This window comes from Salmo salar, chromosome 29 (assembly GCF_965601325.2).
Source record: "Salmo salar chromosome 29, fSalSal1, whole genome shotgun sequence".
Classification (NCBI taxonomy): domain Eukaryota; kingdom Metazoa; phylum Chordata; class Actinopteri; order Salmoniformes; family Salmonidae; genus Salmo; species Salmo salar.
In genome coordinates, this window is record NC_138319.1 from 12,376,297 (window position 1) to 12,398,081 (window position 21,785).

Genomic DNA, 21,785 nt, shown 5'->3' on the forward strand with positions numbered 1-21,785 from the left:
CTCACATCGCAAATGTCACCCTATTCCCTATATAGTGCATTACCTTTGACAAGGTCCCATAGGGAATAGGGTGCCATTTGGGACGCAGCCGAGGAGACTGTTTTCATCCAGCTGAGCTGAACGTTAGAAAGACTGCACCAAAGCGGGTAGTATTTAGCACAAGTCCTTTGGAAGCCTGAAAACCCTCTACAGCAGGGGCTTTCATCTCTTACCCTATGAGGTCCGGAGCCTGCTGGTTTTCTGTTCTACCTGATAATTAATTGTACCCACCTGGTGTCCCAGGTCTAAATGAGTTCCTGATTAGAGGGGAACAATGGAAAAAACACAGTGGAACTGGCTTCGAGGTCCAGAGTTGAGCTTGAGGGCTATATAGTACCAACAAGAGTGTTGTGGGAGAGCTACTGTGGCAACAGTTACAAGAGCACAGCTGAACCCACAGTTTTCAGAAAAGTAGAAATAATCAACAACCACAGAAGTTCAACACTCACAGAACAGCTGAGCAGCAGGTTTGAATTCCCCATTATAACACCTAAACCCTTTATTACTGACCACAGTGGCTATGTTCCAAATGGCCCCTTATTCCCTATGTAGTGCCCATAGGGCTTTGGTAAAATAAAAAAGTAGTGCACTATATAGGCAATGGGGTGCCAACGGGGAGTCTTTAAAGTTTTCTGAGCAGAGGTACTTATTACCCACGATTTAATAATTCCAGACAAAGTCGAAATGTTATAAATAACAAGCTATAAAACGCTATGTGAAACAAATACTGTACATTCTTCAAAAGCCAAGTCCTATGAACATATCATCAACAAGCAATTAAATCAATGATTTTCGCAGACTTGAAAATGAAATGAAAGCCCCAGAGCGGGTCTAGCAGCGGATGAAAAGGTTGACTTTCTCCTCTTTTGCGCAACTTTCTTTTAACTTTAATGGGCCTAAATTGGAAGGAACGTCATGCAAAGAGACAATTCTGGACCGCGCCCATGTAATCATTCCCATTCTGCCGTTTGAGAGGCCACAGCAAAAGGTTGAACTAATGCGCGCTTTGGGGTGAGATTCAGATCTAGGACCAACTTCCCATCCCCCAGTGGGAGAAATGCAAAACTGAACCAAGATCAGCATATAGGGCAGGGGTGAATTTTGGGATTTCGAATTCAACAAAAGGCAGCACAGACTTTTTGTTTTTACTTATTTGTTCATCCATACTTTATATCTACCTTTAGATGTTCCAGTGTGGCCTGGAGTGTTTTTTTTTAACCCAAAATAATAATTCCTTTAAAATGCCGAATGTGGCCCGCGGGCCGTAGTTGCCCACCCCTGGTCTAGGGGCAACTTCACCGTATTCCAGCCCCACAAGGAAGGAGTTTTGAGAGGGGGAAAAAAAACTACTGGTACTGGTCATGTGATTGGCTTACTGTATGTATCCACTGCCCATCCTTTGGTGTCATGCAGTATGAGGTGGTATGTACACAGTAAAAAACTGAAGTGATGTTTGATGGTGTGTGTGTAGTAAAAAGTGTAATGTGGTATGTGTCTATGTGATGTGTGAGTGGTAAAAGGTGTGCGTGCATGCGTGTGTGTGTGATGTGGTTTATGATGGTTTATGTGTATGTAGCGATGCAGGGAGTCGTGTGTGTGCGTGCGTGCAGTGACGCAGCACTCTCTGCATCATCGTGACTCACTGGGAATCTGTTGGATCCTGTGGACCACCACAAAGGCATCGGAGAGGCCCACCTTCACCGGGTGATTGACAGAGCTGATCTGGGCCACCTCGATGGGGATCTGGAAGAGAGAGGAGAGACCAGTGGAGGGGCATCAATCACCAGCCGTCACACCTATCTAACTGAGCCGGCTGCAAACAGACCAAACCAGGCAGAGGCCTAACAGTTTCTGATGCTGATGGAAGGCTGGGGTAAATGTGTCCCAAAATGACACCCTATACCGTTTATAGTGCACTTCTTTTGACCAGGGCCGGCACTATATAGGGAATAGGGTGCCATTTTGTGACGCAAGCCTACAGACAATGGGACTTCATTTACTGGCAAGAACAAAGAGCTTACAATCAACTCATCTCCCCAGAAAATCCAATTAATAACTCCACAAAACAAGTCCGGCGGGCTCAAACTTGAGAATGTAGAGATCCTTGGAGAGACACACTTTTATTGTGTGGTGAAAGTGAAGTGAACACAGCAGTCACCTTTACGTCTTTACATGAAGGTGGATGAGGTGAGTGGTTAGAGAGAAGTACTCCCTGATTGGAATGGAGAGAAAGAGAGAGAGAGAAAGAGATATGTCGCGTCATGCCCTGATTGAGAACAGAGGTTGGAGAGCACAGAGCTTTATTTATCAACTCAATCACGGAGAGAATGTAATAAGTGCTCCGTCGCCACAAGGAAGAGAGGGTGAGGAATGAGAGAGCGAGAGAGAGAAACAGAGAGAGAGAAATGGAAACAGAGAGAGAGAGAGAGAGAGCGAGAAATAGAGAAACAGAAAGAGATGGAGAAGGAGAGAGCGGTGAACGTGAATAATTCCCTGCTCCTCACAAGCTGGGTGTGACGTAATGTCACTCCTATAACCCTATAGCTGGGTTAGCTGACAACGTCACGAAAATGATGCGTAAGCATTGCAGAGGCCGTGTGTTGTTATGATTCTGAAAGTTCAGATAACTAGCAACAATGACAAGAAGCTGCCATGTGGGGGGAATCGTAGGTGGTTCATTTCAGCTAGTTTTATCTTGTTCTTGATACCATGTCTTGTTTAGCTAATTATCGCTATCTAGCTAGCCAACAACTGTAACGATATATTTGAGAGACAACAAGTACTCATTGTGCAAATGTATTTATGTTCTCAATAAACATTTGGAGAGGAAATAAAGTGTGCATGTTGTCAACAATCCTTTGATTCTAAACGAATCCCTTCTGTTTTCCTCAAGGGTTGCGCACAGATCGGTTTTGTTGCTAAGCAATCCACCCGTCTGTGGGAGATAGCTGGAGGGAGGAGCAGCGAGAGAAATAAAGAGAGACCGTGCGAGAGGGACTGAGAGTAGCAGAAATAGAGAAAGCGAGAGAAAGAGGCAGAGGGGAGGGACATATAGCCTAGATAGGGAGCAACAGAGAGAGAGAGAGAGAGAGAGAGAGAGAGGCATATGTAGATAAAGAGAACGAGAGAGAGGTTTAATACGTCGATAAAGAGAAAGAGAGAGAGAGAGACCTCTTTGTAGGCGAAGACGATCCTGCCGTCGCTGTGCAGTGTGGCCTGAAAGGTGAAGCTGCCCAGGTTGTAGCTGTCCTGCAGGTGGACATGGTCCCACTGGACTACCAGAGCAGTGCCTGGATGAGGGAAAGGGAAAGAGGGAGACTGTCAGAACCTTAGACAATCAAACAGGACCACATAACCACACAGGACCATGCAAAACCACAAAGAACCACTTAGGACCAGATATAACCACTTAGAACAACACAGTACCGCACATAACAACATACTGTATAACCACACAGGGCCACACAGAACTACATATAAACACACAGTTCCACACAAAACCACATAGAACCACACATGACCGTACAGAATAATATAGAACCACATACAGTATAACCACACAGGACCATACAGAACCACTTAGAACCATATGTAACAGGTGTGGGAAACCTAGGGGTTTAAAACTGGATAGAAAGTATGTAGAAATTATAATGGACCTATAACAAAATCGGTCCCCAAAGAAGTCTATGCAGCCCCCTGAATTTTGAAAACCCAATGTGGCCCTTTGAGACAAAATGATTACCCACCCCTGATATATAACTACACAGGACAATAGAGAACTACATAGACCTACATAGATTTCTATTAGATACGAATATGGAGAGCAAAACCCAGAGGAGGCAAGGTTCCTTAAGTTTCAAACATTGCCTAAGGCATCCAGGGTAGCCAAAATGAGTTGTGACATGCGTCTTCTCTGATACCACAGTTTCACCTTCTCAGATTATAAAAGATACATGTAAGCCTAGTAAATTCAGCAAAAAAAAGAAACATCCTCTCACTGTCAACTGTGCTTATTTTCAGCAAACTTAACATGTGTAAATATTTGTATGAACATAACAAGATTCAACAACTGAGACATAAACTGAACAAGTTCCACAGACATGTGACTAACAGAAATGGAATAATGTGTCCCTGAACAAAGGGGAGGTCAAAATCAAAAGTAACAGTCAGTATCTGGTGTGGCCACCAGCTGCATTAAGTACTGCAGTGCATCTCCTCCTCATGGACTGCACCAGATTTGCCAGTTCTTGCTGTGAGATGTTACCCCACTCTTCCACCAAGGCACCTACAAGTTCCTGGACATTTCTGGGGGGAATGACCCTAGCCCTCACCCTCCAATCCAACAGGTCGCAGATGTGCTCAATGGGATTGAGATCTGGGCTCTTCGCTGGCCATGGCAGAAAACTGATATTCCTGTCTTGCAGGAAATCATGCACAGAACGAGCAATATGGCTGGTGGCATTGTCATGCTGGAGGGTCATGTCAGGATGAGCCTGCATGAAGGGTACCACATGAGGGAGGAGGATGTCTTCCCTGTAACGCACAGCGTTGAGATTGCCAGCAATGACAACAAGCTCAGTCCGATGATGCTGTGACATACCGCCTCAGACTATGACGGACCTTCCACCTCCAAATCGATCCCGCTCCAGACTACAGGCTTCGGTGTAACGCTCATTCCTTCGACGATAAACGTAAATCCGACCATCACCCCTGGTGAGACAAAACCGTGACTCATCAGTGAAGAGCACTTTTTGCCAGTCCTGTCTGGTCCAGCGACGATGGGTTTGTGCCCATAGAAGATGTTGGAGGCGGTGATGTATGGTGAGGACCTGCCTTACAACAGGCCTACAAGCCCACAGTCCAGCCTCTCTCAGCCTATTGCAGACAGTCTGAGCACTGATGTAGGGATTGTGGTTCTTGGTGTAACTCGGGCAGTTGTTGTTGCCATCCTGTACCTGTCCCGCAGGTGTGATGTTCGGATGTACCGATCCAGTGCAGGTGTTGTTACACGTGGTCTGTCATTGCGAGGACGATCAGCTGTCCTTCCTGTCTCCCTGTAGCACTGTCTTAAGCGTCTCACAGTACGGACATTGCAATTTATTGCCCTGGCCACATCTGCAGTCCTCATACCTCCTTGCAGCATGCCTAAGGCACATTCACGCAGATGAGCAGGGACGCTGGGCATCTTTCTTTTGGTGATTTTCAGAGTCAGTAGAAAGGCCTCTTTAGTGTCCTAAGTTTTCATAACTATGACCTTAATTGCCTACCGTCTGTAAGCTGTTAGTGTCTTAACGACCGTTCCACAGGTGCATCTTCATTAATTGTTTATGGTTCATTGAAGCATGGGAAACAATGTTTAAACCCTTTACAATGAAGATCTGTGAAGTTATTTGTTTTTTTACGAATTATCTTTGAAAGACAGGGTCCTGAAAAAGGGACGTTTCTTTTTTTGCTGAGTTTATATTCCAGTAAACAAAACTCCTTGCAACATACAGGCCACATTTAATTATTTTTGAAGAATCAGGAGGAAGCTCACATGAAGTACTCTGCACTGGATGGGGGGGTTTGAAATCATTTCACTATTCAAATAGTATCCTTCTTTTTTTTGTTGGATATCAGTATATTCGAAATACATTCGTTTTTTTAAACGTACATTTTTAACCTGAGCACTGCTGCGCGTGGTAGAGGCTGGCGCTCTATTGCTGCAGCTGTGCCTGCAGAGGTTATATGGGGCGGTGTGTGTGTAGCGAGCAGAGGGAGGGAGAGAGAGAGAGAGAGAGACGCCAAGGCAACTCGGCTACAGCCAAGACTAGCTAACTTGTAGCAGCCACAATGTTATTCATCATCCCACATAACTGTGCCTGTCTTGACTGGAGTAGCTAGGCTGATTGAAGCCACATGCTGCGCTTTCTCTCCAACCCCATTCAGATAAAACAGCCGACCTGATGGTTGCTCGTTGTAGCCTTCACGCTAACTTTTAGAGCTTTTTTTGTTTTTCTTTTTGTTCCATCATTGCATTACATTAGTGAACTCTCACTCCCATTTGCTACACATTGAGCCTCTTTGCCGATTTGATTGGACAACATAAACAACAAGACAGGTGAAGGCTACCGGTCTTTTTATTGGGCGCACGTGCATGTCAAAAAGCGACATTGAGAAGTTTGTTACTTTATTCCATGAATCATTTGAAATGTCATGGTATATCCGTGTGTATAACAATGTTACACTGATATTGTCATTTCATTTAGAAAAAGCACTCTGGTTATAGAGGCCTGTTTTCGCTCCAAAATGTATTTGAACACTAACATCCGTTCAGATATTCAAATAACCGTGCGCATCCCTACCCCGGGTGCAAACCTCACGTTCCTCCCCATGCCGTTTTGATTTAGTGTGGACTTCAGAGAGACTTTGGATGTGAAAGTGATGCCTTTGCTCTCCCATGCAGCCAGACAGTCATTTGGCCAAGAGCCAGAGCAATAAAGGTTTGTTAACACAAATAATCTATTTTTCCATCACACAGCCAGAACCTCTCTCCCGTCCAAAGTAAAGTGGGGATTTCGTTTCTCTGCTGACAGCTAGGAGTACTGCAGCTGTAGTGCTACAGGAAACCCCTGTAATATCCACACCTGGTCTCCAGAAGGCTTATGCATGAGGCTGATGCTACAGGATTCTCGATGACCTGGCCGGGGCATGGGGCTGCATGCTTGATGTAGAGAGGACAGGAATCGAGGCAGGGCATGGCAGTGGCCCGCGTCCCAAATGACACCCTATTCCCTGTACAGGAAATTGGGGTGCCCTATGTGCCCTGGTCAAACGTGGTGCACTATATAGCGAATAGGGTGCCATTTGGGATGCAGCCAGCGGTTGTCACAGTAACCCTGTCTGTTCTGAATACTCTATCCATCTGACTGAGAATGGGTCCTGGCTAGGGGGCTGGGAACGCAACGCTACTCTGCTTGGATTCTGTTTTGGATGGGGAGGGAGGGAGGGAGGGAGAGGGGGCAATTGAGGGTAAATTGAAGACGTGTAGAGGTAGACAGAGGTATAGGTAGATTGGAGGAGGGAAAAGAGAATAGTGTGACTACTCCTTGTTGGCCGTGTGAGTTCCACCAGTCAGTGCTATAAAGGTAAGCCTAATAGAAGTCCGGAGCCTACTTAAAATGCATTGAGTTCAGAGAGAAAGCAGCCGTGCTATCTGGGGCTCCCTCTTCTAAAAATACAGACTGGGTGAGAATGAGTGCACTGCACAAGCTGGCCTTGTTTTTCCCTAAAATGGCTTATATGCTGCAGAAAGTTAGGCAAAAAAAAAAAATTCTCGACACACTGGGAATAGTGTACTAGTCGGCAGGGGGACGATGACTGCATAGGGCTCGAAAATGTTGAAAACACATAGACACAACTTCTTACAACGTTGAATATTTCTTAAAGTGAGAAAGAGAGGCTGTCAGTGGGTCCCCATGGGGGGGATACATTTAAAGTAGATGAATCAAGTTTTAATTGGATGTGTATGAGGTTGAGAGGCAAGGCTGAGGTTCCAGTCTACATGCAGCCTTGGCAGGCCACTGCCTGATGGATGGACTGGTAAAGAGCATCTAGGCTGGGTATTGATCAGCTGCCACACTGCCTAACCCATGATGGAAATGGTCCACTGGAAAAGGTCATTCAGCTGGTCAGTCACCAACTGCGTCCTAAATGACACCCTATCCCCCAAACAGGATATAGGGTGCCATTTGGGAGGCAGACACTGATTTGGGGAGATTGGCGAGCAATGGAGGCCTACATGGTCAGAGAAGAGATTCCAACCGTAAGATTGACCTGTTTTGAAAGAGCCCATTATTAGTTTTTTTTTTCTTCTCACCAATAGTCTGTGCTTCTGGCGCAGTTTGTCATGTGCTACAGCATGCCTTTGAGAGCCATGGGTCTCAGCGTTTGCATCTTGCAAGTTACACACTGCTGTCAGACGTGGGATCTTGTAGCTGGAGTTGCTACAATCTTAAGGACAGAGCATAGACAAATTAGGGACTGAGTGCCACGTACCGTTGTCAAAGTAGATGACGGTTGAGTTCCTGGAGACACTGGGGTCAAAGTTGGCCATGAGGGGGGCGATGTACTGGGTGGCCGTCAGCATCCTGTGGACGACATCACCCGTGTAGATGAACCCTGAGGAAGAAACACAGAGCGGGTAGTACTCATTCATTACGACAGTCGCCACCCCACAACAAGTCGGCATGTCAATGACTGAGGGCCTACTATTATTCAACTCGTTTCAAGGTCTCTCTCGCTCTCACGTGTCAAGGTCAGACAGGTGCTGCCCCCTTTCGGTCAGGTGCAGTCCAATAAACCACCGAACTTCGGCAAGTCAAGATGCATGTCTGTTTATCTTTCCACACGTTTACAAAATGGTCCATCATATCCCCGCTGACCCCCAGCCACTGGCTTCCTAACCCCCCACCTGCATCAGCTGCTTGGTCCTGCTGATTAATTAGCTAATTATATTCCATAAAATAAAACCTGAAGGGCTTCAAAGAGGAAATGCTGATTTAGCAGAGTAAATTCACTCATCATATAATGGAGTTTCTCAGTCATGTTCCCTGGCGAAGCTTCCCTCTCTGCCTGACAGTCTCAAACCAGACACGCAGGCAAGCACGCACGCGCACGCGCACGCGCACGCGCACGCACACACACACAGTCAGTGACAATAAGGACTTTGTTAAGGGCTTCCACTCTGTTCAGTCTCACAACAAGGTGGTGTTTGTATGACAGGTTAGAGTCACAGAGGACTGTTTCTTCTTCAGCCATTAGAGACAGTTAGAAGGCTGGTGAAAGGTTGCCTGCTGCTTTCTCTCTCGTCTTTTCCACAGTGTGTGTGTGTGTGTGTGTGTATATACTCGCATCATCTAAATACAGCTTCATCAGAGAGGACATCAATAGAAAAAAGTTGTCCTTTGTTTCTCAGTTGGTAGAGCATGGTGGGTTTGAGTCCTGTGACCACCCATATGTTAAATGCATGCAGACATGACTGTAAGTTCCTTCGGATGAACGCATCTGGCTGAAACTTTTGTACAGCAAGAAAAAGCTAAAAAATAAAAAAAGATGGAAAAAACCTAAACAGTGTTCTTCAAAGGACACTCATAGCTGCAGCCAATTCACTGCCAGCTCGTGTCACCATATGTCTTCACCAACAGCAGACGTGCTGTAAAGAAAACAACACATTACGACAGAGGCCAAGAACACTGCCCCTCCCAGTGAGAAATCAATCCTGGGGGCTGCACAGTCAAGTGCAGCCCCCATCCAGCAGTGTGTGTGTGTGTGTGTGTGTGTGTGTGTGTGTGTGTGTGTGTGTGTGTGTGTGTGTGTGTGTGTGTGTGTGTGTGTGTGTGCCCCCACCCAGTGCAGTCAGCAGAGCACAGAGCTGTGGAGATACAGGAGAACGGGAGGATCGAAGGAGGATCGAAGGAGGAGGGGGAGTTGAGTGACTACAGTAAGCCTACCTGTCGGTCTACTAGGTAAACATGGGGGAGGGAGAGAGAGAGATTTAGCTAGAGATAAAAGGGTGGAGATTTGGGGCTACCCTCCCTCCCTCCCTCCCTCCCTCCCTCCCTCCCTCCACACTGAGGAGAATGACACAAATGTTTCAACTCTGACTCAATCAGTGCATTCAATCAGCTGTAGTGTTTACCCAATAGCCCAACCATGTGCCTTTTCTCCGACACACCTGGTCTCCCCACCTTTCTCTTTGTATCTTGAAACAGCACAGAATGGGCCCAGACAAAGACGTACAGTGTAGGCCCACATAACCACACAAAGGCCATCAGGGACACACACAGGCAAAACGCACGCACAGAGACACATGCACGCGGGCACACTCACACGCAAGAATGCGCGGACGCACGTGCACACACGCACCATCCTCTATGTTAAATTCAGCCTGTTGGGAGACTTTTGGCTCTGTGCCTGCTTCTCCGGTCAAAGGAGAGAGGCTTTTCCTAAAAATCTGTTGCAAACACAAAAACATTAAACCGACAGCTTGGGGAAAATATGACAGTCTCGCAGTACACTTAAGAGCAGACACCCAGAGAGAGAGCCATTCAATAGAGCGGGCAGTCAAATTCATTATGGCCGTCACTTTAAGGACGGTTGGGGAACTGGACAGTAGGAGTGGGAGTAGAAGAGTAAGAATTCAGCAGAGAATGAGAGAAAGAGAAAAGGGGGTGAGTGTGTGGGGGATGGAGATGGTGAGGGGGAAGAGAGAGAGAAAGAGAGAGAGGGAGAGAGGGAGAGACAGAGAGAGAAACACAGAGACAGATAGTGAGAGGGATAAGAGATTTTGTTCCATTTCTAGTTCCACCTCTGTTTATATGTGCTGGTGTCAGGGAGTACTGTTCTGTATATAGAGGAAAACATGAATGGGCATTACCAGAACCTCTTGACCAAGCACTCTACTTTATTAAACATTCTGTCCAAAGAACCCAATTGTTTTTCCATACTGAGCCTTTGTTAAGTTCTGGAGAGATTTCATAGGAGCAGCCAGCATAGAAGGAACACACAGACACACACACACAGACACACACACACAGCACACACACACACACACACACACACACACACACACACACACACACACACACACACTTTCTATCTCTCTGTATTCGCCTTGAGCGTCTGCTGCGTGTCTGGCCATTACCTTATCTCACAAACAGCCGCAGAGAAAAACATCTCTTCAATTAAGGGAGAGGCTTCCCTCATTTTGTCTGTGTAATCATAATGACTGTGGCTTATCAGACACTAGAGGCACACACGTAGAGAAAGCCTTTGTTAGCATAGGCTCACAGGAAGAGAGGAGAAACAACTGGACAAACTGCTGTCGCCATACTGAGTGACCACCTTGTGTCTCTCGGCTTCCTCCCTGTGTCTGTCTCTTTCTCTCTCTACGTCGTCTGTTTGCCTGTTAGTGTGCAAGTGCTTGTGTGTGGCTAGAAGATATAGGTTGTGTGTGTGTGTGTGTGTGTGTGTGTGTGTGTGTGTGTGTGTGTGTGTGTGTGTGTGTGTGTGTGTGTGTTTACTGGCTGCCTTGTTATTCCACTGCATTCCACACTTAGAAAAAAGGGTTCTAAAAGGGTTCTTTGCAGAGGGATAGGTTTCTGCTAATAACTGTTTTCATCTGAAGAACACTTTTTGGAAGAGAAAAGTTATTTGTAAGGAAAATGGTTCTACCTAGAACCTTTAACATCCTAAGAACCGTATTAGGAAAAAAGGGTTCCTCGACGATTCTTTGGAAGGCAAGAAGGGTTCTACATAGAACCCTTCTGAATGTAAATACGTTTTTTAATTGTCATTTTTTATTTATTTGAAATAGTGCCTGCATTAGTGTTTACCTCAGAGCTTGAGTAATCAAAGTAAAGTTTAAAAAGATAGGCGTGAGAATGTTTTAAACTGTACCTATATGGGAACATTTGTGCATGTACAGTATCTGGTATTCCCTTAATCATTTCAAATAACAGTACTAACATAGTTGATATCTTTACCATGATTTCTGTCTTGATTTTAATTTCTAGTGTTTATTCAGGAGTAAAATTAACTTAACACTCAGTGGTGTACAAGTGTTGTCTGTTGGTATTAATAACCAGAGTCGAGTGTGATTGTTTTACTCTACACAGATTAAAAATGACACAATCAAAACCACACCCATCATTGTCATATTTCCCAGAATGCTCTATTGTAGGTTGATTTTCACAATTGCTTGTATCAATATCTGTGTTTTTGCATGTACATTGATTGATTAATTAATCTTATGCTACTCAAATATAAATAACATAAATGTTTCTAACATAATCCAATCTGTTACTTGGATTTATTGCACCTGTTAATGCAATGGTTATTCCACTTTAGATGATTTAGGTAGTCTCATTAATGAATCTTCCCTACCTTGGCAGTTGTTCTCAATGCACGTTCCAGGTGATTAAAAGTTCAAATCGTTGAATATCCTCACACTGGCTGGATTCCAATATGCATTACACATCACTTTGCAAGCCAAGCATAATGTGACTTGCAGGCCTGATGTGGAATGTAAACCAGGAGTTTCCTAACAACACTGACTTATGGTATAACTAAGCTCTCAAAGAAAGGCCTTATCATTTACACATACTCATTCAAAGGTTTTTCTTTATTTGGACTATTTTCTACATTGTAGAGTAGTAGTGAAGATAAAGAAAAACCCTTGAATGAGTAGGTGTTCTAAAACTTTTGAACGGTAGTGTATGTAATGTATTGTCAGAGTTTAATTTCAAAGGCTAATAAGGTTGGCAGAACCGTTCATAGAGGGTTCTAGGAAGAACCTTTAGATTGTTTTTACACTGCTGCTACTCGCTGTTTATTATCTATGCATAGTCACTTTACAAATTACCTCGACTAACCTATACCCCCGCACATTGACTCGGTACCGGTACCCCCTGTATATAGCCTTGTTATTGTTATGTCATTTTTTTGTCTTAATTTTTTCTTTTTTGTCTTTTTTTTTCTTTAGTTTATTAAGTAAATATTTTCTTAACTCTATTTCTTGAACTGCATTGTTGGTTAAGGGCTTGTAAGTAAGCATTTCATGGTAAGGTCTACACCTGTTGTATTCAGCGCATGTGACAAATAACATTAGATTTGATTTAGATGATAAAAGGGTTATTGGTAGAACCATTACAGAGGGTTCTAGAAGAACCCTTCATATACACGTAGGGTTCTAGGTAGAACCCTTTACAGAGGGCTCTATGAAGAACCACACACTGAAGAACCCGACCTTTTGTTCTAGTAGTGCACACACGTCAGCCCTGTGTTTATCCCCCCTTAAAATAAAGTATGTGTCCCAAATGGTAAACTATTCCCTAGTGCATTACTTTTGACCAGGGCCCATCACTAAAAAGGGAATAGGGTGCTATTTGGGATGCAACCAAAGCCTCCAACCAAAGTGTGCCTGCAGAAAAACACAGCCGCTGAACCCAATGCATGTGTGTATGGTGAAATCTGGAGCTGAGGGTGAAGTGTGTGTGTGTGTGTGTGTGTGTGTGTGTGTGTGTGTGTGTGTGTGTGTGTGTGTGTGTGTGTGTGTGTGTGTGTGTTTGTGTATGTGTGTGTGTGTGTTTCAGGGTTTTGACAGGGGGCCAGTTCTGGGCCAGTAAAGGCATCACACTGCTGGGTTTCTACCTTGGCTGTCTCTGACAGCTGGGGTTACGGAGGGATCAGATCACATATCACCACACTGTGTCCCAAATGGCACTCTATTATATAGTGCTACTTTTGACCAGGTAGGGAATAGGGTGCCGTTTGGGACCGATAAGACCGGTCTCTAGCGCTACAACCTCCTACCTCTAGACACTTCTCTACATTTGGCTTCAGCAGCACCAACAACACTTCACGTCACAACAACACTTCTTGTGTGACTTCTGTTATTAGGTGATTCATTTCTAAGTGTTGAAGCAACACCATGTCAAACACCACTTCGTTTGATAATGTGCTATGTGATTTGTCTGTAAATGGGCCTGACCTCTGTGTTGACCCCTATCCTCAGTGCGGCTGAGACACTTCTCAACTCCACTCTATTCACTGAGTGTACAAAGCATTCCTAATTTCCCCTCAGAAAAGCCTCAACTCATCGGGGCATGGACTCCACGAGATGTCGAAAGCATTCCACAGGGATGCTGGCTCATGTTGACTCCAATGCTTCCCACAGTTAGGTCAAGTTAGCTGGATGTCCTTTGGGTGGTGGATCATTCTTGATACACACGGGAAACCCTGCAGTTCTTGCCCCAGACCATCTGAATGGCACATATACACCATCCATGTCCCAATTGTCTCAAGGCTTAAAGATTATTCTTTAACCTGTCTCCTCCCCTTCATCTACACTGACTGAAGTGGATTTAACAAGTGACATCAATAAGGGATCACAGCTTTCACCTGGATAGTCTGTCATGGAATGAGCAGGTGTTCATAATGTTTTGTACACTCAGTTGATTGACGATGTCCATAACAGGACTACTGCTGAGACTGTGGCTGTCCTAATATGGACAGCTCAGTACTGCTCCTGTCCTATCCCCTTCCTGGCTGCATGCAGGGCCATATGTCTCCAGCCTTAGACCCGCACCATCCCCCACTGTCTCTCTAGCTTGACGCTCACAGGAGGATAACACAATTCCAATGGAGGAACGGAAGGTTGGAGCAGGGCAGAGCTGGAGGGGTGGAAAGGCTAGCTAAATGGATAAATGAGTTGGGAGGCGGAGGAGGGGAAGGAGGGAGGGAGGAAAAGAGGATGATAGAGAGATGAAGGGAGGGGTAGACACTGAAATGGAGGTGTGTGAACAGGGATTTACAGAGGCAGAGTCCTGGAGCCTGCGGTGAGCTGATAGCCGCTCCTGCTCCTCCTCCTCTTCCTCCTCTCCTCCATCACTCCGTCTCTCTCTGGAGGCATGTAGGGACTCTTTATCTACTGTGGGGTAGCTGCTAGCTGCTAACAGCATTTGATAGCGTCCCAAATGGCATCCTATTCCCTATACTTTTGACCAGAAATCTACGGGCTCTGGTCAAAAGTAGTGCACCCTATAGGGAATAGGGTTCCATTTGGGACACACACTATTCATCTCTCATGACTAAAACACTGTTCTGGAAGCTCCATGCTCTACAGGATAACTCTGAGGTAGTGAGATATACTATAGCTAGGGAGGAACATTCACCTTGTCCAATAATAGTCTAAGAAATCAGGAAAATGATATATTCGCATGATGATAATGGCGATAGTGATTTATTTTCTTCCATTACGATTACAGTCTAATGTCAGCATACATTGCTGGAATAGTTGGGTACGGTTTAAGCATGACTCCTTGATGTGATAATAGCCACTAAAGACGTTGGAGGAAAATACTCCAAAATACTCTCGGTGGAAAATACTCCTCCTCCTCCTCCTCCCCTCTCCTCCTTTCTTCTCCTCCTCCTTCCTTCACCTCCCCTTCCTCCTTCCTTCACCTCCCTAGTGCGGTTGGAACATTTACTAACACACTCGCCTCTTTTGTAACGTGTCTGACTTGCTCTGGTCCATTACACACACAAACACACAAACCCACCCCACACCCACAGATATAGAAAGGACGAAGCGTTGTCATAATTTGACCATTTTCTTCTTAATATTCATACTCTCATATCACTCCCATTTCACATGTATATCAATGAATTATTATTTCACTCCTATTTCACATGTATATTAATGGGTTATTATATCACTCCTATTTCACAGGTATTGTATATCAATGGGTTATTATTTCACTCCTATTTCACATGTATATTAATGGGTTATTATATCACTCCTATTTCACAGGTACTGCATATCAATGGGTTATTATTTCACTCCTATTTCACATGTATATTAATGGATTATTATATCACTCCTATTTCACAGGTACTGTATATCAATGGATTATTATTTCACATGCATATCAATGGGTTATTATATCACTCCTATTTCACATGTACTGTATATCAATGGGTTATTATATCACTCATATTTCATATGTATATCAATGGATTATTATATCACTCCTATTTCACATGTACCGTATATCAATGGATTATTATATCACTCCTATTTCACATGTACTGTATATCAATGGGTTATTATATCACTCCTATTTCATATGTATATCAATAGGTTATTATATCACTCCTATTTCACAGGTACTGCATATCAATGGGTTATTATTTCACTCCTATTTCATATGTATATCAATGGATTATTATATCACTCCTATTTCACATGTACCGTATATCAATGGGTTATTATAGCACTCCTATTTCATATGTATATCAATGGATTATTATATCACTCCTATTTCACAGGTACTGCATATCAATGGGTTCTTATTTCACTCCTATTTCACATGTATATTAATGGGTTATTATATCACTCCTATTTCACAGGTACTGTATATCAATGGGTTATTATATCACTCCTATTTCACATGTACCGTATATCAATGGGTTATTATATCACTCCTATTTCATATGTATATCAATTGATTATTATATCACTCCTATTTCACATGTGTATCAATAGGTTATTATTCCAGCACTTAGCAGTGCAGGTCCTTTTCCAAATCAAAACTCTGGTCTGGTTCTCTCTCCAACATAATCTGCATCCCAAATGGCACCCTATTCCCTATACAGTGCACTACTTTTGACCAGAGCCCTGGTCTAAAGTAGTGCACTATGTAGAGAATAGGGAGCCACTTGGGATGTATTCCAGTACCGGCTGGTATTAATGAGTGTTGGGTACTGGGAGTGGTGGTGGTTTTCCCCAGGTCTAGCAGGCTGGCCACTGGTGCTGAGTGTTGTAAGTGGTTTTGTACCAGTCTAACTGGCTGCCTGGACGACTTGTGCTGAGGGCTGTTAGTGGTTTTGTACTGCGGTCTGTGCCAGATGAGAGTTTTCAAAGCTCAATTTGTTTGGCTGGCCTGGCAGTCGACAGACTGTGACGAGGCGAGATAAATAACCTTCTGTTTGACCCTTTACACTTCTCAGCATTCAGATATCAATCACACACACACACACACACACACAGGTACAAACAAACAGAATCAAAAACACAAGCACGCACACGCGAGAGAACATGCACCCACGCATGCATTCACACGCACGCACACACACACACACACACACACACACACACACACACACACACACACACACACACACACACACACACACACACACACACACACACACACACACACACACACACACACACACACACACACACACACACACACACACACACACACACACACACACACACACACACACACACTAAATGCTTCTGTACACCAGCAATGATTTCTCTAACCTCATTACAAACTCTTCTAAACCCTGGAGCAATAAAGCAATGGCTGTATAATTAAGCAATAAGGCCGGGGGGGTGCGGTATATGGCCAATATAACACAGCTAAGGGCTGTTCTTACAGTTTTTTACAATCCCTTTGGCACTCATTTCAGAACCTTGTGGTCATTTTTCAAAACTCTAGACACAAAACTGAAAATGGTCATCACTTGTAACACAGGCTGTCCAATGTTCAAAACATTGCATTGTGCATTCATATCTTTAAAGAAACCTTGCACTTGCAGAATCATTGGTTCAAATAACTCATTTATCATGAAATACCATAGGAACATTCATTTAGATCACCCACACACAAGATACTGATAGTTTCACTGTGTAGTTGTTTGTACAATCATTAAATATTGTAGTACAAAATATGTGATACCATGTTTCATTATGCTACTACACGTAAATACATCACTGTAAAAGGACTAGTAGAGAGAATACTACAGACACAGTGGAATCATTGAACAAAATATTAAATGTATTGGTGAAATACAATAAAATCACAACATAGGTTTCTTTGAATCAAAGCAAAAATAATTAGCTACAAAAATGAAAAAACAGTTAAAGGTCAACTGCAGTGTTCCTCACCTGGCTTACTGTAAAAAGCAAAACAAAGGCTTGATTACTGTACTTCTATATTTCCATCAACCCTGTCTTGTGGATTTGGCCACAGGTTCTCATCCACATCACAATTGATGTTTAATTAGCCAAACATCTTGGGAAGAATCTTCGGGCATGGTGAATCCAGGCCTGACACTGGTCTGCAGTGATGTCATTGCATGCGTCATCCATAGCCTGGAGAAGGGCGGCTTGTTCATGAGGCCGCTGATCATATACCGTCCACCTCCATGTAGAGAAAAATTCCTCAATCGGGTTAAGGAAAGGAGAGTATGGGGGTAAGTACAGGGTGGTAAATTGTGGATGAGCCTGAAACCATGCTTGCACCATTTGAGCATGGTGGAACCTGACATTATCCCACACAATGACATAGGTCATGCCATCAGCTCTACAGACCTGATTTAGCTCATCAAGGAAGGCTACAAGGAGAGAAGCATTATATGATCCAATACGAGGTCTGTGTCCCACCACACCATCTTCCGATATAGCCACACACATGGTGATGTTGGTCCCATGTTGTCCAGGTACTTGGATGGTTGCCCGCTGGCCAATGAAATTCCGACCTCTCCTCCTTGTCTTGGCCAGGTTGAAGCCTGCCTCGTCCAAAAAGAGGAAATTGTGATGGTTTTCGTCAGCATCCAGCTCCATCACCCTCTAAAAATACATTATGGAAAGAAAATTCTACATCATTGTAATCAGTAATTTTGGGGGAATTTTTCACAACAGGCATCTTGAAACTGAACATAACTGAACGTACTCAGTACTCAGTTGCTTCACTCTGTCTGCATTTCTTTCAAAAGGTACATGGTATAGCTGTTTTAGAGACACCTGGTGCCTTTTCAGCATGCGTGCAATAGTCGGCAAACTTATGGCTTCCACATTGTTGAACATGTCGTCATTGTCCAAGATGTGCTGACGAATTTCTGTAAAGTGAATATCATTTCTGGCCCGAACCAAATTGACCACAGCCCACTCTTGTTGGTCAGTCAGAATTTTGCCTCTGCCTCCCCTATTTGGCCAAGTCTCAATTCTGCAGGGAAAATTACAGTAAGAACACATTTAGTCACATCACCTACTCTGTGGTACACACTGGCATGCAGTATACAGTCATTTGACAATTGAGAGTAGCCTAATGTTTAGTGCATGCTGAAGACTTACCGGTTCTCATTGCGGAAAGTTCTGATGATTGAGGCCACGGTTGATCTTCTGAGGTTTGGTTGAATCATTGTAGCTGCCTCAGTCATTGTCATGCCATGATTTACGACATGGTCTACAACTATTGCTCAGATTTCATTGGACACTCTTTGCGGGTGCTGCCGCTGTCTTGGTTTGTGGCCTTGTCCTCTACCACGTTCTCCCAGACCTCTCAAACGAGGCCCACGACCACCTGTCAGAAGGGGTGCTTGTCCCCTGCCATTCCTTTGACCACCACGTCTTCCTCGTCTTCCTCCTCCCACTGCTTGACCTCTATTGTGACCTGGATCACCTGCCGGCTCCATGTTATCGCTATGTTGTTGTAGGTGGATACCACTCATTTCACTATATACTCGTACCACAATGTGATATCAAATCATCAGTAACGAGTTGGCAGTATTGGAAAAGCGATTACAAGGGCCTGCATACATACACCCCATGGCCACTTTATTAGGTACACCTGCATGTTAACGCAAATATCCTGCTCTTTCGAACAGCGATTCAAGTGGCTGCCTGCAACTCAATATATAGAGTATATAGAGTAGAGAGCTTTAGTTGTTGTTCGACCAAACATTAGAACGGGCAAGATGCGTAATCTAAGCAACTTTGACCGTGGTATGATTGTTGGTGCCACACATGGTGGTTCCAGCATCTCAGAAACGGCTGCCCTCTTGGGATTATTCATCACTACAGTCTCTAGAGTTTACAGAGAATGGTGCGATAAACAAAACACATTCAGTGAGTGGCAGTTCTGTGGGCAAAAACACCTTGTTAATGAGAGAGGTCGGAGGAGAACGTCCAGACTTATTCAAGCTAACAGAAAGGCCACAAATGCTCAAATAACAGCCGTTTAAAACAGTGGTGTGTAGATCTCTTAACGTACAACACCGTGAATAATTCAGGCTGTTGTGGAGGCAAAAGGGGGTCCTACCCAGTACTAGATAGGTGTACCTAATAGAGTGCACAGTAATGTCAAATCTGAAAACATGGTCTGGAAAAGTGGTACATGGGACCATAGAAACAGTGTCTGATAAAGAATGATGATGAAATATTACAGATAATGTCGTCCAATTTGTTCCACGGTAATTGGTGTCAATGGATCTCGTTATCCTGAAACTTTCATGATCTAAACATGGAATATTGTTTGTCAGTTTCCATAAAACTATGCATTAAGAATAATGCAACAGTTACATATCATTTTGATCAGTTGTATCAATTGATAGTTAGATCATTGTAATGAAATGAATAGACAGTCATCTCAGACGTAATGTGTGAATTGCATTTTGAAATGGTAATACTTTGATGTTAAGTTGTGTCATTTTGAACAGATGATTTTAGTTCAATGAACAAATGATCGTAGCTTTATGTGTATTGTATCCAAGCAATTGGAAAAAGTGTTAGAGTTTTGAAAATTGTGCATTTTGATCATCGGTTGTGAGTTTTGTGTCTAGAGTTGTGAAAAATGACATCAAGGTTCTGAAATTAGTGCTAAAGTGTTTGTAAAAAACTGTAAGCTGAACGCAACTTGGTGAAGAATACAGACCTTAGCCGTGGTATATTGGTTACATACCACAAACCCAGAGGGGCCTTATTGCTATTATAAACTGGTTACCAAGGTCTGATATACCACTTAAGCAATTATCATTCAGGGCTCGAACCACCCAGTTTATAATATGCCATGTATAATTGCAATGATAATTCAGACTGCTACCAAATAAAAGTCAAGCACATGCGCACACGCACGCATGCACTCACACACACAATTTCACTTTTGCTAGCATTCATTCTATCTCCCTCAATCACGACAACATTAACTCAGGAAGAGGTTTTTCACTTACCACCAGTTGCCACGGTGAGATCACGCAGAAAATGTCCATAAAAGGGGAAATCGAAGGATAGATTGACTCTCTGCATGAAGAAATAAAACATAAGACCCAGGTCAGAAAGAGAGCTCCAAAAAGACATGTAAGATAAGACTGAAAAAGATTAGGATAAAACTTCAGTCTCAGACAAAGAAAGTTTGTTTAAGGTAAACAAAGAGGCACTCGGGACAGAACATTCTTAAGCTCAACCTTTCTCAGTTCTTAGGGTAGCTGACTACTCATTTTACCACAAGCCACGTTATGATTTGTTTTTAAGCAAATATACATCTCCCAGGATAAAATGCAATGTTGTGGTTATGAAAACAAAACATTTCTGAGTTCATACATTTTTTATTTTATATTTTTTACACACCCTTCCTAGAGCTTGAACATAAAAGAACATGCATTTTTCAATGAGCTCACAGAGTGAAACGCAATGTGCACACTCATTTCTGTGCAAAACAAGATTAGTACAAAAATGTTCCCGACCAATTACTGAAAAATGAGTTCGATAACAAGTAAAAAAAACCTTAATGAGCTGACTACAGTATATTTATATTATATTCATACATTTCTATTGATTCCTAAATGTATATGCTATTGGATTTTACATTCTACCACACTATTTGGACAATTTCTGTGTCAGATAGAGTAGTTAAATCGAATAAAATGTGATGGTTTACAGCCTGCTTTAAGGCAGCACAACTGTCACATGGGTCATTGCAGTACTGTATAATGGCCTGCGTCCCAAATGGCACCCTATTCCCCAGTGCACTACTTTTGTCCAGGGCCCATAGGACTGTATATAGGGAATAGGTGCATAACTCCATGGTAAACATAGCAACATAATCCAGGATTAGGCCAGGGGGAGTAATGCTGCGGCCCACCACAGTCAATTACCATGACTAAACACAGTCGTTCAACAGCTTAGCTTCTACGCTTTATTTTGATGAATTTGCTTGTTTTACGATTCCTTTGGCTGATTATGTTCTGTGGGTATTCCAACACACTGGGGCTGGCACAATGCGGTGCCAGAAATCAACACAGCTAACAGTGAGACTTCCTTCTCCTCCTTCTAAGACACATTGTCGAACACGGCAGTCACATTTCTGGCCCACTAGCCTCCTTATGGTAATCTCTGGGGGTGTGTCCCAAACGGC

General features: G+C 43.6%; 1 protein-coding gene across 2 annotated transcripts in view; it reads right to left on the reverse strand.

Annotated features, from left to right (window-relative positions):
• The window catches only part of LOC106590128 (plexin domain-containing protein 2), a 193,414-nt gene that overhangs the window by 49,179 nt on the left and 122,450 nt on the right, over positions 1–21,785 (reverse strand). For both annotated transcript variants that reach the window (XM_014180733.3, XM_045710524.2), the window contains exons 4-7: positions 20,602–20,671; positions 8,077–8,199; positions 3,211–3,329; positions 1,683–1,782 (exon numbers count right to left, since the gene is read on the reverse strand). In XM_014180733.3, the coding sequence (XP_014036208.2) occupies positions 1,683–1,782; positions 3,211–3,329; positions 8,077–8,199; positions 20,602–20,671 (412 nt within the window). The remainder of the gene's footprint in view (positions 1–1,682; positions 1,783–3,210; positions 3,330–8,076; positions 8,200–20,601; positions 20,672–21,785) is intronic.